We start from the raw sequence: 15,434 nt of genomic DNA on the forward strand, positions 1-15,434 counted from the left end.
AATTTTTCCTGCAATAAATGGCTACTTTTGCCAACACTGGATAAAGGTTTTAATTGGCCTTAAAGGTAGTAACAGGCAAGTCTGTGATGGAGTTTCGTCATTTCAAACCATGCGGGCAAAACACATTTTTGAGCTCTTGGCCTCGTGGAAACTGCTGGCTCAAGCAAGGTTTTGTTTTTTTACTTCATTTTCTATTTCATATTGTTTTCTTCCATGCTACTGCTATTATAATGGAAACATAATCCCCTCGTCCGAGACTGGAGATCTGTATAAACCCCCAATACAATCAGAAATCAATAGAAGAATGGGATCTTAGCACTAATCTAAAAACAATTGCATACAATCCCCTCCAAGCTAATTTACATTTCTCTAAAGCATCTCCGGAGGACTAAATGTATGGACCTGTGATCAAATGATTTATTACTTTTGTCCAGCATGCAATTTATTTGGGCAGCATGTTGACCCCTTCGAAGCTTCTGGTATGAAAGAAAACTCAACACGTCTCTGATGAATCAACTTGGCTCCATAGTTCCTCGGCGTAAGCTTTCTCATCTTCCTGCTCTTTTGTGAAATAATCAGTTGCCTCTAGAATTTCATCATCTTCATCCGAGATTTCTCCTTCCATCAATTCCTCAGGAGTAATTGATTCCATAAATCCTTTTCTCTCTTGCTCCCTAATTTCAGCCAATGCCTCTCTCATGGCCTGCACCGTAGCTGGTCTGTCACCGGCCCTATATTTTGGGGCCGGCACAACAAATGGTAACACAATGTCATCCAAACTTGTATACTTTTGGTTGGGACTACCCGTGGTATTGGATGGGGGAATAATGAAAATGATGCCCAGCTCATAGTTACAGATGTGAAGTCTCGAACCCAGCACAGGATTTGTCTTCACGGACTTTCTCCCAATTGAATCAGAAACTGGACGCCCCCAAGCAGCTGCACTGAAGTTATGTGACCCACAATACACCCATCCGAAGGATGAGGCATCTTTCTTAGACTGGAAGCGTCTTCTGGCAATCTGATTTTACCACTCTCCTCAATTATCTTTTAACGTAAAACAAGCAATATCCAGAAACATAATATTACCAAAGACATGAGCCTCGAAGACATATTTCAAAGTACCAAATCATATCCTCTAAATGCTAACTTCTCATAATATCAAATCATAGCACCATAAGATTACTGATTGCCGGGAGTAATGTTCTTCCCATCTGGGGCCCAGCTATACCAGTGTAAAAAGATAAAGACAGTCCAGGAGACCATATAAGAAACTTCAAAATCAAGGTCATTCATGCATAAATGATCTCCAGTTCAATAGCTTAAGAGAATCGTAATGGATAAAAAAATAAATGGATTTCAAATAAGTAGGTAGGCAGAATTGAAACACTATGAGACCATGGCTTTTAACTCATGCATGATAAGATGGATTTAAGAATTTGAGGACGTGAAAATGAATGGCCATCACATAGAAGGTGCATCTACATATATATTAACAGGCTTCACAAGATCATTTCAAGAATTTTGGATGCCAATGTTTATACTTTGATAATCCTCATGTTTAGTGATTATCTAAGAATTCTATTTGTCAAAGGGCAGACAACTAAATCATCCCTAATTAGGACCATGTGGCCTAGGCACATTCACTTCTCATATCTTTTTGCCTAATGCAGTGTCAGAGAACAGAATAAGTTTGATGCTTCACGGGCTTGATGTATCTTGCAATTTGAAATGGTCATTTTCTTATTTTGGATTTTTTTTAGGTTGGCAGGGGTACAAGACATACAACATCTCTTTAATATTGTCAAGTATGCTGCTATTCAAGATTATATTAGTAGTAGGATCAAAATAATTGAATGCACTCATGTAAAAGTCCTTTCTTAGACATTCCTATAATTAATTTATAAACATGCAACACAGAAGATCTTTTCCTTCAATAGTTTTATCAGCCGTGCGTTCATTTTAGGTCTCTATAAATAGAAGGAATTAATTTGGAAGCTACATAATAAATAGAAGGATGATGTACTCAAAATCGTGAGGTGATATGAATAAAAAGCCATCTTGGAGGGAACTTCAGACCAAAATAAGATGTAAAAATATTTACCTTGGCATGCATTGGATGATTAACTCTATCTCTCGGATAAGGAACAGCATCATGAAGTATGTTTATGTTCCTCAACCTTTGCCATGTTTTCTGTAAAATTTTCACCAAATCACTACCCGTTCACAGGAAAAACTAATACTTCAGAAAGCATGAAGTATATCAATGTTCCTCAACCCTAATGCAATACTAAAGGAAACTTTCGAAGAACTTAATAGAAATTTTTATTAATAATTGCATAAATACTTTAGTAAAGCATAATGGGTGCTAAATTGGAACACAGGCAAATGTGTAAAATGATCACTTCAAGTTTTTGAATATTAATCAACAGAATTTTAGACATTTGCTTTTATCAGAATTTCCTTTATTACACTAAAGGTCTTCTAGACTGTTTTGCTAAAATATCCAACCTTTTTCCCCAAAGTCTATAAAGCATTTCTGTTGACGTTTCAAAAAAGTATTGTACCTTACTAGAAACTCGATTCCGCAAAAATGCATTTCCTTCTCCCAGATAAAGTTTTCTGGTAATTATGAAACAGCAGTTGCAAACCACATTATTTTATTTCATTTTATCTATTTGCAATGACATTCTTCTTATATTTAAGGGGAAAAGATAAGAGGGGCAATTAGCAGCTTTAACTGCAGGTGTGATAGCTGTGAACATATTGTTACTAGCAGAACATTCGAGGGTCTTCCTGATCACAGGATGCGTTATGATTCACTTGGAAACGCTATTGGTCGGGTAATGCTCTCCTGCCAACCCTTTCCAGTCAACTTCAAATTTATTTTATTACCATCCACGCATTAACCGTTCATATCTTCTCTGTATGAGCTGCAATATAATCCTGATTTAACGTCCATAGATATCATGCCGACTGAACTGAACCGTTAATCATTCAATCAATCCTCATGGACCAAGTTAGATGTGCTCTTTTGACATTGAAAATATGTGGCTCAACCAGGCTTAGATATCAGATATTCCTTAAAAATTTCAGTTGGGCTGTATCACTTCATTGGGGCACCATAGAAAAGCCAAATATTGCAAAGAATCCAGTTTGAGCTCTGTTTAGACTATATTCCAGGCAATCAAAAGTTCAGGATACCTGTGAGAAGCAGAGAATGTGCTTTGAAGCTAAGATTCCACAGCTTGCATTTTTCACTCTTTCTATTGTGGGAAAAACGATTCTGATGGATGGATTTTTTAATTCTTGACTTGCACTCCAGCAGCCCCACTGTAAATACCATAGCAGACCACTGAATTTTAGTATTGAAGAACTTTAGCAATTGTTCATGCTAAAGACTGAAAACTGTAAAAAGGTTCTCACATCTGGATCGGACTCCTCAGAGTCAGTGAACTGCACTGATGTCTTTCCAGCTGCTGCTGAAAATGCAGCCAGGAACCGTGCATTTATTGACCCAATTGAGGATGAAGCTTGAAATAGAGCAGATAACAAGGATCAAGTGAGATAAGCATTTTTCAAGTTTCTAGCGCAGAGTTCAATTGTAATACATGAAAACACTCACCGAAAATGAAATCAGTTTCCATATGTTCTGGCCATTTGTAACCGCGTAAAACCTTTGACAAACAAAAAGGACCACTATGTCAGGCTTAAAGCAACAGAAAGACCTGGCTAGTTTGGAAAGGAGAACAATATATGCTACTCAATTTACAAACAGTACCAGTTACTTAAAGAGTTGTCTCAACAAGATTCAGGCTAAACTTTGCTAATTTTCATTTACAATCTAATATTTAAGACATTCAGATATTTTAGTCAATAATATAAAATTTACAACTTATTAAAAAGAAAAAAAAAATCAGCCTTCTTGCCAGGTTGAAGTGCTTTTGTTTTTCACAGCACAAACACCACACGTACATTGCATTCATAACACATAAATATGCGCAAACCAGAACTTCCAAAGATAAACGATGCTCGAGTAATATATCTCATTAGCATGCATGAACATTTCTGGTTAGATCCATGATAGAGTGGGTACAAGCGATGTGAAGCATAGAGCGGATTCAGGGGAAGGGATCATATGTGTCAAGAGGTGCCACAGCCCCCCAAGGATCTAAAAAGCTCCACCCGCGATCCCATTTAGGTGCCCCCAAAGAAATACATGTTTTCATTTTTATCACGGGACACTCCTATCACACTGAATGCTCAGTCCCATCCAATCAAATCTGCAGCACTATTACCTCTTGAAGTCGCCAGAGGCCTGTATATCTCTGAATAGATGCAACCAATGAACATATTGCTGAAACCTGTACAGATGGCAATACTTCTGACATGTCCGAAAAGACAGATCCCTACATAAGATAAGACCAATATTGATACAGAACCATATATAAATCTGCTACTATTTAATAAGTAATCTGCAAATTCTCCACAACTGGAAAAAGATGAATAAGCTTGACGTCACACCTGTGACACGTACAGTATCATCTGTACTTTGCTGATGTTTCCTTCTGAAGCAGTTGCAAGGACTTCTTTTGGATAAACATATCCAGAAAACCTGAATAAGCCACTATCTGATAAAGGAGCAACCCACTTCGCAACATTTCTTGGTAGAAAACCAAGTTGGATACAATCTAGTGCAAAGAGTGAAGCAAACAATCAAAATGTAGAGCCTGAGATAATAGTCATTGGCACATGGGTGGCACGACCTACATTCCTTGTCTTCATTTATTTAAATGAGACAGACGGGAAAAAGGCACAATATCCCATAACTAAAAGCAATCACACGTTAGGATGAAAGATTTGGCACACAATAAGTACATATTTACAGCATCATGAGAAACATATTAGTAACAAATGCAACATGATGCACCCGTGAGGACTACTCAAGGCAACTGCTTTTGGAATCAGAGATAATGTGAGAGCTAGAGAACCTAATTGCAAGCAGATAGGCTATGTTTAATTGGCCAGAGAACATCATGGGATGAGAAATCCTGTGAAGTCCTGGGAATTGGAATCTTGGGACTGTGAAACCCCAACCAATCCTGCGTTTGATTTACCATTCAAGTAACATATTCCGAAAAGGGATCCAGACGTATCCTGCATTTGACTGGGCTCATAAGAGATTAATAATGCCCCCGCTAAATTCAGAACATGTTTTAAGTAAGAGACAAAACTGAAAAAAGTGTTTCAATAATTTGTTCATGTGTTAGGTATATATACAGCTCTACAAGGTACAACTCAGGAAAGCAAATAGCTAGTACAAGGCTAAGCAAGTACAACTCTAGAAAGCTAACAACGATTACCACCAGTGGGCTTCCAAGTGAAATATAATGTACGTAGCAACATATTGCCCGTGATTAGTATCAATAAAAACCATGTACATATTTAACCACAAATAGCAACAGTATTCATCTGTTCTTGGACACCACATATTCATCACCAGTATTAAGCTTTCCTCAACAAGCTCTGGAACGATCTTGGAGAAGGAGATATGAAAGCATGCTTGGGGAAGGAGGAGACAAGTAAATAGTTTTACCAATAATAGAAGCTGAACACCCATTTTGGCTATCCAACTTACATTTATCATTTGTGAAAGAGATGTTTTCAAGCTGAAAAAAACAAATAAGGAAAAATGAGAAGCCCTTGAAAAGGGAACTGGAGTCTCATACTCCAAAGAATTGCCCTTAACAAACCAGCACTACATTATTATGGACTCAGGTACAAGCAAGTAGTACTCTAAGTTTGGACTTCTTTCATTAAATACTTCTTTTTCCAACAAAGGATACTAGAGCTCCATGTATTTGCAATCTTAGGAAACCACCATAGTTTTTACCCAAAAAATCTAGATTGCATGATCAGATCTGTAGTATTTGTCAAATTTTCAACCCTCACAGTCCAATAGTTTGTCATACTTGAGCAAATCTTCAAAAATAAATTTACTAGACATGACAATGGTTCCAAAAAGTGTTGACAGCATAAAGATTTTAATTAATTCTCATGATTCCTAATATAGTTTAACCCCTTATTATCGACTTCTACAACCTCCTTCGTGCTCTATATAAATTGTGTCATTGTAGCAGGGATGGGCAGGGGCCTAGTGGAGACACCTCCACCTACATTTGTACATCTGCTAAAGGAGTAATTGTTTTTAAAACCAGCTAGCTGACATGATTAATCCCTGCATGCACAGAATGCTTCAATGTCTTTTAATATAGCCAACATCTACTATTAGGATTTTAGACTGATTACTCAACTCATACTGCATATTTTGGACATAATGTCATCAATCAGTACTTACACACACAGAGAATGTTATTTCTCAACCACATAACCCTACTGGAGTCCAGTCAAGATCAAATGTAGCTTATGGTAATATTATATGCTACATAGGATTTGCCCTCACAAAGAGATATAAAACCCATTTCCTTCAAACAACATATTTATTGAAACACGGTAAACATTACTGGATGCAATTGCATGTAATTTACTATAACTATATTGTACATTAGAGGATACTCACAAATGGATATGCAACCACTTTCCTTCACTAAACATATTATAGATATGAAACATACATGTAGGATTTTTTTTTTTAACTTATCAATGGTACAGTTTCATGAACAAACAAAGGATATTCAATATCTAAACCTTAAATGTTGTTCTTTTGTGGGGAAAGAAAAAGCTACAGTTAAAATATGTGCTGGAGCAAGGAAAGACTAGAGAGACATATACCTCCCTCAGAGATCCCTTCTGGATTAGGAACAAGGATGCTTATAGCATTTGCATCAGCTGGTATATTTGTGTTTCTTCTTAAAACAATCTCCAACATCCCATGTACATTCTCACGACACTTTCCAAGGAAAGAAGCAAGCTTCTTCAGCTGTGCCCCATTTGAATCCGCTGAAGTGTGAAAAAGATGGCTTAAACCAACTACAGATGTTTCAACAGAACCTAGGACCTTTTCACTAGATGAAAGCAATCCATGTTGCTTACCCTGACATGCAAACAAAAGGCAAAATTCAATATTTCAGTTCACTATCAACACATTTCCAACAGAGAAGATCCCAGGACTACTTACTACACATTATTTTCTGTTGATGATCAAACTGATAGAAAAAATATACTATAGAAAAGAATAATTAATAAAAAAAGAGGTATATGTAGCGTACAATAATGGATCCCAATGACCAATGTAGGCATAAAGTAAAGGCCAGTAAAGGCATATAATTAAAGAAAATAGTACTACATGAGGCAGGCATATGGATAGATCACTGGCCCTTTGGAACAAGTAGCTGAACTAAGGCCTTGCAATGTCCATGCAAAACTGCAGACTGCATCTAAAAGAAAGTTTAAATTGCTGCTTAGGATATAAATGGCCAATGAACATTTTACAATCGTGAGACCAAATTTTTTTGCTGACTAGTCAAGTTTCCAAATCAGAATCTTCACTACAAGAAAACATCCCATATACTAATTATGATGCACAAAAGAATAGCACTAAATTCATTATTTAGGTAGAAGAGAATAAAACAAATTGACCTTAAAAAGGAATTCTCATTACAGCAAATAGGCTTTACAATTCAAGCTAACAACACACATGAAAAACAGATAAATGAATACTCACAGGTAAACAGTGCATTGATTCCAAGATAGGAGGTGCTCGGGGAGAGTGAATTCCAGGTATAGAAGCAACCAGATGACCAACTGCCCCCTTAAAGTCATATTTAGTCAACTCTAGAATCCAATGGGCCTGACTAGGTACATCAACAAGTAGAGATGCCATAAATCCAGCCAACTGAGCAGCAAAATCAGATTTTGAATCTAGATTTATATCCTCATGAGAGAATTTGGAAAAAAGAGAGAAATATTCAGGCCTGCTTGTACGAGGAAAATCTTGCCACCAAATGGTGTTGGTCACACTGTTCCACTGCAGAGTCCAGAAGACAAATGAGAGACACTATAGAGGACAATCACATTATTTATTTTTTTGAATGATTCTAATATGTACTTATATGATTGAACAGCATTAACTAACAAAGCCATATCAATGTAGCCAACACAATGAACAAAAATCAGGACAGACAACTGAATACATCCTATACGATCCAACATAAACCGTACACAACAGACAAGAAATGTATAATCAGTTCTCCCGCATCTGAAATTTGCTACATTACTAGAATGACAGATATAGGAATATGAAAATTTCTTATATGACCTTCTCTCTGGCATTTTGAACCCAACAAGCAAAGGGTGTAAACTGTAAAACAGAATAGTTTCAAACATGATCTAATATAGAGTTCCCAACCATAAGTACACAGTGAGAGAATCTCAAGTGAAGCAATAAGCAGAACACCACTAATATGTCCTTGACAACATCCAAATTAAATTAGTGAAACATGGATAAGAGAACGGGTTAAATGAGCAAGTGCGAGGATTAGATTGAAATAGGTGTGACTGGAAACAGGGAGGGCATGAGAAGAGATAATGCATCTTGACGAGCTTGAGTAGAAGACTATAGCCAGAAGTCAAATAGGTAGAGAAGAGAGAGTCCGAGATCAGGTTGGATGATATGCATCTTGGTTGGTCCCGTCATCGCAAGAGATTGGAGATATAAATAATGTTTATTGAAAAAGAATCAAGATTTCATTATTATTTAAATAGCTGCAAGACCAAAACAGGGTGTAGAGAAAAAAAAGCCCTTAAAAAAAAAACCATAGAGGCAGAGATGAATGGTCTAAAACCAAAAAAACAAGACGATTGGACGGCATCTTCAGCAATGTATCAGTTGCAAATAATATAATTTTTGTTTGAACATCCATGTAAACAAAACTCCAAGTTTTGATATTTTGGAGTTCAAATATCAACTAGAAAGAGGGAAAAAAAAAATGTATTCTTGTCCCCCAATTCTTGTCCGCCTGGGGATGTTATCCACTGTCGGTCCCAATCCCAGATAAAGGAGGAGGGTTGTGTTAGGTAGTCGATAACCAACGTAAAACTTAGTCGGATCCAAAACATGAACTCTAGATAAATTATGAAAAACCGTTGGGGCGTAACCCTTCATAGCGACGCGCTACACTACTCGCGTGTAGTGTCAAGTAAGCTAGGGCCACTGCATCGACGCCCGGATGTAGTGACAAATGAGTAAGGGTCCCCGCATTTGCTTGGACGGATGTGGGTAAAGAAGCTAGTCTAAAATCAAAATCAAGGCCAAAACTAAAATCATAGATTAAGGATTGGGTCATGGAACATAAGAACACTAACAGGCAAAGCTATGGAAATGGTAGATGTGATAATTAAGAGAAAGATTAATATTATGTGCCTTCAAGAGACGAGATGGGTAGAGAAAAAAACAAAAACTTTATTAAAAACTGGATATAAAATATAATACACAGGAAATAATCGAGCAAAAAATGGAGTGAGAATTATTATGGATAAAAGCTTAGTAGATGAGGTAGTGGATGTAAAGAGAATAAGGGATAAGATTATTATGGTGAAGGTTAGTCTAGGAAGAATGACTATGAATATCTTTAATACATATGCACCATAAGCGGGGTTAGATGAGAATATAAAAGCAAAATTCTGGGAGGACCTAGAGGGAGTCATACAAATGATACTAAGAGGAGAGAAAGTGATTATAAGAGGTGACTTAAATGGTCACGTGGGTAGAGACGAAAACGGCTATAGAGAGGTATGTGAAGGATATGGATTCGAGGAAATTAATAATGAGGGTAAGTCTATTCTAGATTTTGCTATGGCATATGGGCTCATCATAACCAATATTGCGTTAAAAAAACAAGAGGATTGGTTATGTTACTTCCTCATGAGACAAGAGGATTGGTTATGTTGTAGGGATTGTAAGGTGATACTGGGAGAGTGTTTGACTACTCAACATAGACTTTTAGTACCTGACGTCTAAGTAAGAAATTAGAAGAGAAAAAATCACATAAAACAAAATCCAAGAATTAGGTGGTGGGATTTAAAAGGAGAGAAACAACTAATCTTCAAAGAAAAATTAAGGGGTACAAGGGAATGGAATGGAGAAAAACAGACAAACCAAATGTGGAAAGAAATGACTAATGCCCTGAGAAGCATGGCAAAGGTAGTCCTTGGAGAGACAAATGGTAGAGCCCCTAATCTTAAGAAGTCTTGGTGGTGGAATGAAGAGGTACAATTGAAAATTAAAAATAAGAAAACTTGCTATAAGGCTGTATATCAGTGCAACAATGAAGAAAATCTAAAAAATTATAAAGTAAAAAAGGCAGTAAAAAGAGCTGTTAGTGAAACAAAGTCAAAAGCATATGAAAATCTATATAAACGACTTGATACAAAAGATGGAGAAAAGGATATATATAAATTAGCTAAAACAAGAGAAAGAAAAACAAAGGATCTAAATCAAGTGAAATGCATAAAAGATGAAAACCAAAATGTATTAGTGAATGAAGGAGCGATTAAAGAGAAATGGAAGGAGTACTTCACAAAATTATTCAATGATGGTGGTGACACAAGAGTTAGGTTGGGACATCTTAGTAACTCCGAAAGAAACGTGAACTATATATTTTATCGATGCATAAGTTTAAATGAAATAAGGCAAGCATTAAAAAAGATGAAAAATTATAAGACGGTGGGACCGGATAATATATCAATAGAAGCATGGAAATGCATGGGAGAAGAGGGCATCTCCTAGCTAACGAAATTATTTAACGCGATCCTTAAATCAAAAAAGATGCTAGATGAGTGGAGGAATAGTACTTTGATTCCTATATACAAGAACAAAGGAGATGTTCAAAACTGTGAAAATTATAGAGGAATTATGTTAATGAGTCATACCATGAAACTCTGGAAAAGAGTAATAGAGCAGAGGCTCAGAAAAGAAACAGAGGTCTTGGAAAATCAGTTTAGTTTCATGCCTGGTAGATCAACAATGGAAGCTATATACCTACTGAGGCGCCTAATGGAAAGGTATCGAGATCATCAGAAGGACATGCATATGGTGTTTATAGATCTAGAAAAGGCCTATGATAGGGTTCCTAAAGAAGTATTATAGAGGGTTTTAGAGAAGAAATGAGTCGAAATAATTTATATATAAGCCCTTAAGGACATGCATCACGGTGCAGAGACAAGGGTCAGAACATACGGAGGGGATACTGAACCGTTTAAAATTACAATGAGACTGCATCAAGGTTCTGCACTAAGTCTATACTTATTTGCTTTAGTAATTGATGAACTCAATAAAGACATTCAGACAAAGGTGCCATGGTGTATGCTATTTGTAGATGACATAGTGTTGGTGGATGAAACAAAAGGAGTGAACACTAAGTTTGAGTTGTGGAGAAACAATTTAGAATCTAAGGGATTTAAATTAAGTAAAAAGAAAATAGAATATATGGAATGTAAATTTAATAAGAATGCAAGAGTGGATGATATTATAATAAAATTAGAAGACCAAATCTTACAAAGAAAATATTATTTTCGATATTTGGGATCAGTGATTCAAAAAGATGGAGAAATTCACAAGGATGTCACACATAGACTTAAGGCAGATTGGCTAAAATGGATAAATGCATCGGGGGTGTTATGTGATGGTAAAATCCAATTAAAATAGAAAGAAAAATTTTATAAAACAGCTATAAGATCAGTCTTGTTGTATGGCTCAGAATATTGGGCAGTCAAATACCAACAGCGTAGCAGAGATGATGATGTTAAGATGAATGTGCGGCCATACAAAAAAAGATAAAATTAAAAATGAGGTTATTCGTAATAAGGTAAGAGTAATGCCAATCAAGAAAAAGATGAGAGAGACTAGACTAAGATGGTTTGGTCATGTGAGAAGGAGACCAAGAGACGTTCATGTGAGGAGAGTTGATGAAATGGAACAATTAGTCAAAAAAATAGGTAGAGGCAGACCCAAGAAGACTTTGAGAGAGACATTAAAGTTTGATATAAAGTGTATGGACCTAAATAAAGATATGACAAAAGACAGAAATACATGGAAGTTTAGAATTCATGTAGTCGACCCCACATAGTGGGATAAAAGCCGGATATGTTGTTGTTGTTGTTAGTGGTGGTTAACGCACCATCACTAGCGCCCCCGTTGTTCGGCCCCACAATATCAGCAGGGGATGTAAATCAGAGAACTCAGCGGCTAGTTCGATCCCTAGCCCCGCCGCAAACGTGAGAGTGGCAAGCAGTTTTTAATTTTCAGGATTGCTCTGACTACTGAGCTTCTCCCCCTGGTCAGGGTTCGAATACTGAACCTGAGCGCCCCAAAAGCAACACTACAAAGTGTACTTCATTTGCCAACGAAGCTATGCCATGGACCTTGTCCCCCAATTTTGAACATTGCAAACTGTGGAGGAAGAGTAAAATATATATATATATATATATATTTTTTGGGGGGGGGGGGGGGTTTCCTTCACAGATTTTTAACAACGAAACATCACAAAAATGTGAATAACAGAAAATTCACCTGTTTTTCCACCAAATTTGCAGAAGTAATGATAACGCGGATGCTATCCTCTCTCTGTAACACAAGCAACTTTGGATGATGGCAAGCTATGCCCAATTTCTTGCGGTCTTTACCAAAGGCTATGACCTCAGGAAATGGAGGATACCTAATATAATAATTGGATAATATTAGAGAATTGTTAGGAGATAACACATTCCAATAATTTCAGCACTGTTTTTTGTTGATGGGTAAACCTTTTTCTCCTTCAAACATGTTGCAAAAACCCAAACATGCAAAGGAACTTACACCGCTACCAAGTTTGGAAAATCTGAGAATGGCACTGAGGTTCTTTTATCTGGGCATAAACTCCAACAGCGCTCACTGTTGTGGCATGCAATTGTCACCGGTAGGCGGGCTGGAATCTCACAATATGATAAAAACCTACCAAAACACAAACCTTGAGATAGACTCGCAAATAATTCATGCCGTTGTTAGACAAAGTTAAACATGAGACCTCATTTGACATAACTTGCAAAAGGATAGACTTGATCAGTTATTCTCTCTTTCTTTGTTTCTTCTTTTCTTTTCTTTTCTTTTTTTTTTTTTTTTTTTTTGGGGGGGGGGGGGGGGAGGTATCAGAACAAATCGTGCATAGCCCCTCCATCCCAAACTCTTTTTTAAGCAGAACTAATGGGATAAAGGGCATGGAACAGCAAGAGGAGTAACTTACCATAAAATATCGCTTGTGAAAGTAGCAATAAAAATTTGCAAAAGGCTTTCTACGGGATACAGAAGTTCTGGCAAGGAAATAACAGCATGATCATCTGATGAATCATGGCCCAAAGACTGAAGGCGGTTCAAATAAAACTTATTCCCAGGTGAAGGAATCGAAACACTAGGATTCTTATCATTTGCAGCCCAGTGAGACTGAGTAGAGTTATTTTTAGCCATTGAATCCAAAGGAGAAGAAGTCTTCCAGTTACCTTTGGTATTGCAGTTTTCACGAGGTGCTGCAATATGTTCCATTCCTTGTACATGGTTAGCATTAGCATTGAAACACTCAGGAGCAGGGTTCACATCAGAAACTACTGCCATATCTCTGAGGTGGAGAATTGAATTCAGACTTGCTCTATTGGCATTTACATCTTCCACACTCTTCTCAGAATGCGAATCCTTGCTGGGCACTGGTTCAACCTGAGCAACTTCTTTCAGTGCTAGTTTGCCTGCCACTGTAAGCTTAACATCATCATTCAGCATGAAACCTGATATACCATTCACTCCACGTGAAATAGTGAACTTCTGAATACATGAAAAGGGGCTGTTGCTATGCCGAATATGCCTACACTGTCTCAAAAGTAAATTCACTCTTGCCATGGCTCTCCTAGTCCGTGATCCAGCAATGGCACGGCCTGGGTACATGCCACTTGCTGCAAATCCGGAATTAGACACGTTTTCACCAAAAGCCTCCTCCACAAATACAATTCTCTGCACAACAAACCCAATTCGAACCCCCAAACTACAAACCCCTTCATTTCCACAAACCAGAGAGACCTCATCGCCTGCACTCAACTCGACAAATTCCCCTCTCGCAATCCTGATCCCGTTGACAAACACTCCATTCATCGAAACCCTAGCCCTAGAAAAACTAGTAGAATCGAATCCGTAAACGCCATCGGCTATGCGTATTTTACGATCCACAGCATCAAACAAAATTCGGCAATGCCTCCTACTGACTCTACGGTCTTGGAACACTGAATCACAGCGCCGAGGAGATCGGCCTATGGTGTGCGGTTGATACGGCTCGAGACGGATCAACTCCGATGAAGAACCGGTGGTTCCTGAAACCAGAGGCGGTCCAAGAGGTTGTATATCTATGGTGGCTGTATTGGCGAGCAGCGGTCTGCTCTTTTTCCGAGGCAATGGAGAAGAATCACCGAGATGATCAAATTCCCGGCGCTTGCTGCGAATAAGATCTGACTTTGTCATGTTATTCCATAAGAATCAAATTGAATCAACAGCCTATGCATAAATTAAACGTCTAATAAAAGAAGGAAAACGCCGATTAATTCAATCGGCAAAAGAACGGAGACGGCAGCACAACTCTGGAAGAGGGATCGGACTTATTTCAATTTTATTTTCCCTCCTAATTTTCCCGGGATCCCTCAATTTTTGCTGGATTGGGCCTTGGCCCGTTTGTTTGGGCCCCACTTTATCTTAGTTTATAGGCTCGACTGGTGATTTCTATGTGTGTGTGTGCGCGCGCGTGTTGAGATGATGTCTTTGATTCATATCTAATTGAGATGCATGCAACGTCTTAAATAGAAAAATAATTTTATTGTGAATAGAGAATATAATAGGTCTAAGAAATTTAATTTTATTAAAATTGAAATCTTAGTTCATTTTTTGATGAATTAAATTAATTCTTTCTGAGATGACTTAATTAAATTATTGTGATTGTGATGATTGGATAATTAGTAATTTCTTCTTATAAAACTTATTTTTATTTTGTTTGATTTGTCAGTGAGGTGTTTTGGACATAAAATTTTGGACGGAATCATATTTCTTATAATTATTTTTTACGTAATTTTTATGTTAGAAGTCATCCGATCAATATTTATATATTCCATTATTATTTCTAAATTCCTACGAATCATATGATAAATAATTATTAAGAAATTCAGAAGAGATGGCACATGGGTTGGGTCTCAATTGACCTCGTTGGAGTCGTGGAGGCCACGACTACAATACAATTGCCAGCCATTATATTCTATTTATTATTGTCTATTAGAATATGTAACTCACCTTTGGAGCTTTTAACTCGTAAAAAAAAAAAAACAAATTAATTAATACTCTAACAGTTGATTAGACTTGGTAATTACGTGCATTCTCATATTGTTTTCAGAAAGTAGCCATGCAGTGGCCAAAT

At 37.2% G+C, this 15,434-nt stretch overlaps 1 protein-coding gene across 2 annotated transcripts; it reads right to left on the reverse strand.

The window, feature by feature from the left end:
* Window positions 1-112: 112 nt before the first annotated feature.
* On the reverse strand, window positions 113-14,640 carry LOC127794478 (uncharacterized). Of its 2 annotated transcripts, XM_052325588.1 has the most exons (13): window positions 13,492-14,640; window positions 13,239-13,305; window positions 12,815-12,949; window positions 12,530-12,674; window positions 7,685-7,987; window positions 6,793-7,054; window positions 4,525-4,691; window positions 4,299-4,409; window positions 3,626-3,677; window positions 3,427-3,533; window positions 3,205-3,333; window positions 2,105-2,194; window positions 113-1,021 (listed from the first exon to the last, which is right to left on the reverse strand). In XM_052325588.1, the coding sequence occupies exons 1-13, from the start codon at window positions 14,492-14,494 to the stop codon at window positions 494-496; spliced, it is 3,099 nt and encodes a 1,032-aa protein (XP_052181548.1). In that variant the 5' UTR covers window positions 14,495-14,640; the 3' UTR covers window positions 113-493. The 2 variants fall into 2 exon arrangements, with proteins under 2 accessions (XP_052181548.1, XP_052181547.1); XM_052325587.1 differs by having other exon boundaries at window positions 13,239-14,640.
* Between the last annotated feature and the right edge of the window lie 794 nt (window positions 14,641-15,434).

Source organism: Diospyros lotus, chromosome 2 (assembly GCF_014633365.1).
Source record: "Diospyros lotus cultivar Yz01 chromosome 2, ASM1463336v1, whole genome shotgun sequence".
NCBI lineage: Eukaryota > Viridiplantae > Streptophyta > Magnoliopsida > Ericales > Ebenaceae > Diospyros > Diospyros lotus.

Bases quoted from the DNA above. Each gene is read 5' to 3' on its own strand.
- LOC127794478 (XM_052325587.1), bottom strand. From the start codon at position 14,494: ATGACAAAGTCAGATCTTATTCGCAGCAAGCGCCGGGAATTTGATCAT. The intron at 7,988-12,529 runs GTGAATTTTCTG...TGGACTCTGCAG, and splicing joins CAAATTTGGTGGAAAAACAG to TGGAACAGTGTGACCAACAC. The intron at 3,678-4,298 runs GTAATAGTGCTG...TGTTTGTCAAAG, and splicing joins GCCTCTGGCGACTTCAAGAG to GTTTTACGCGGTTACAAATG.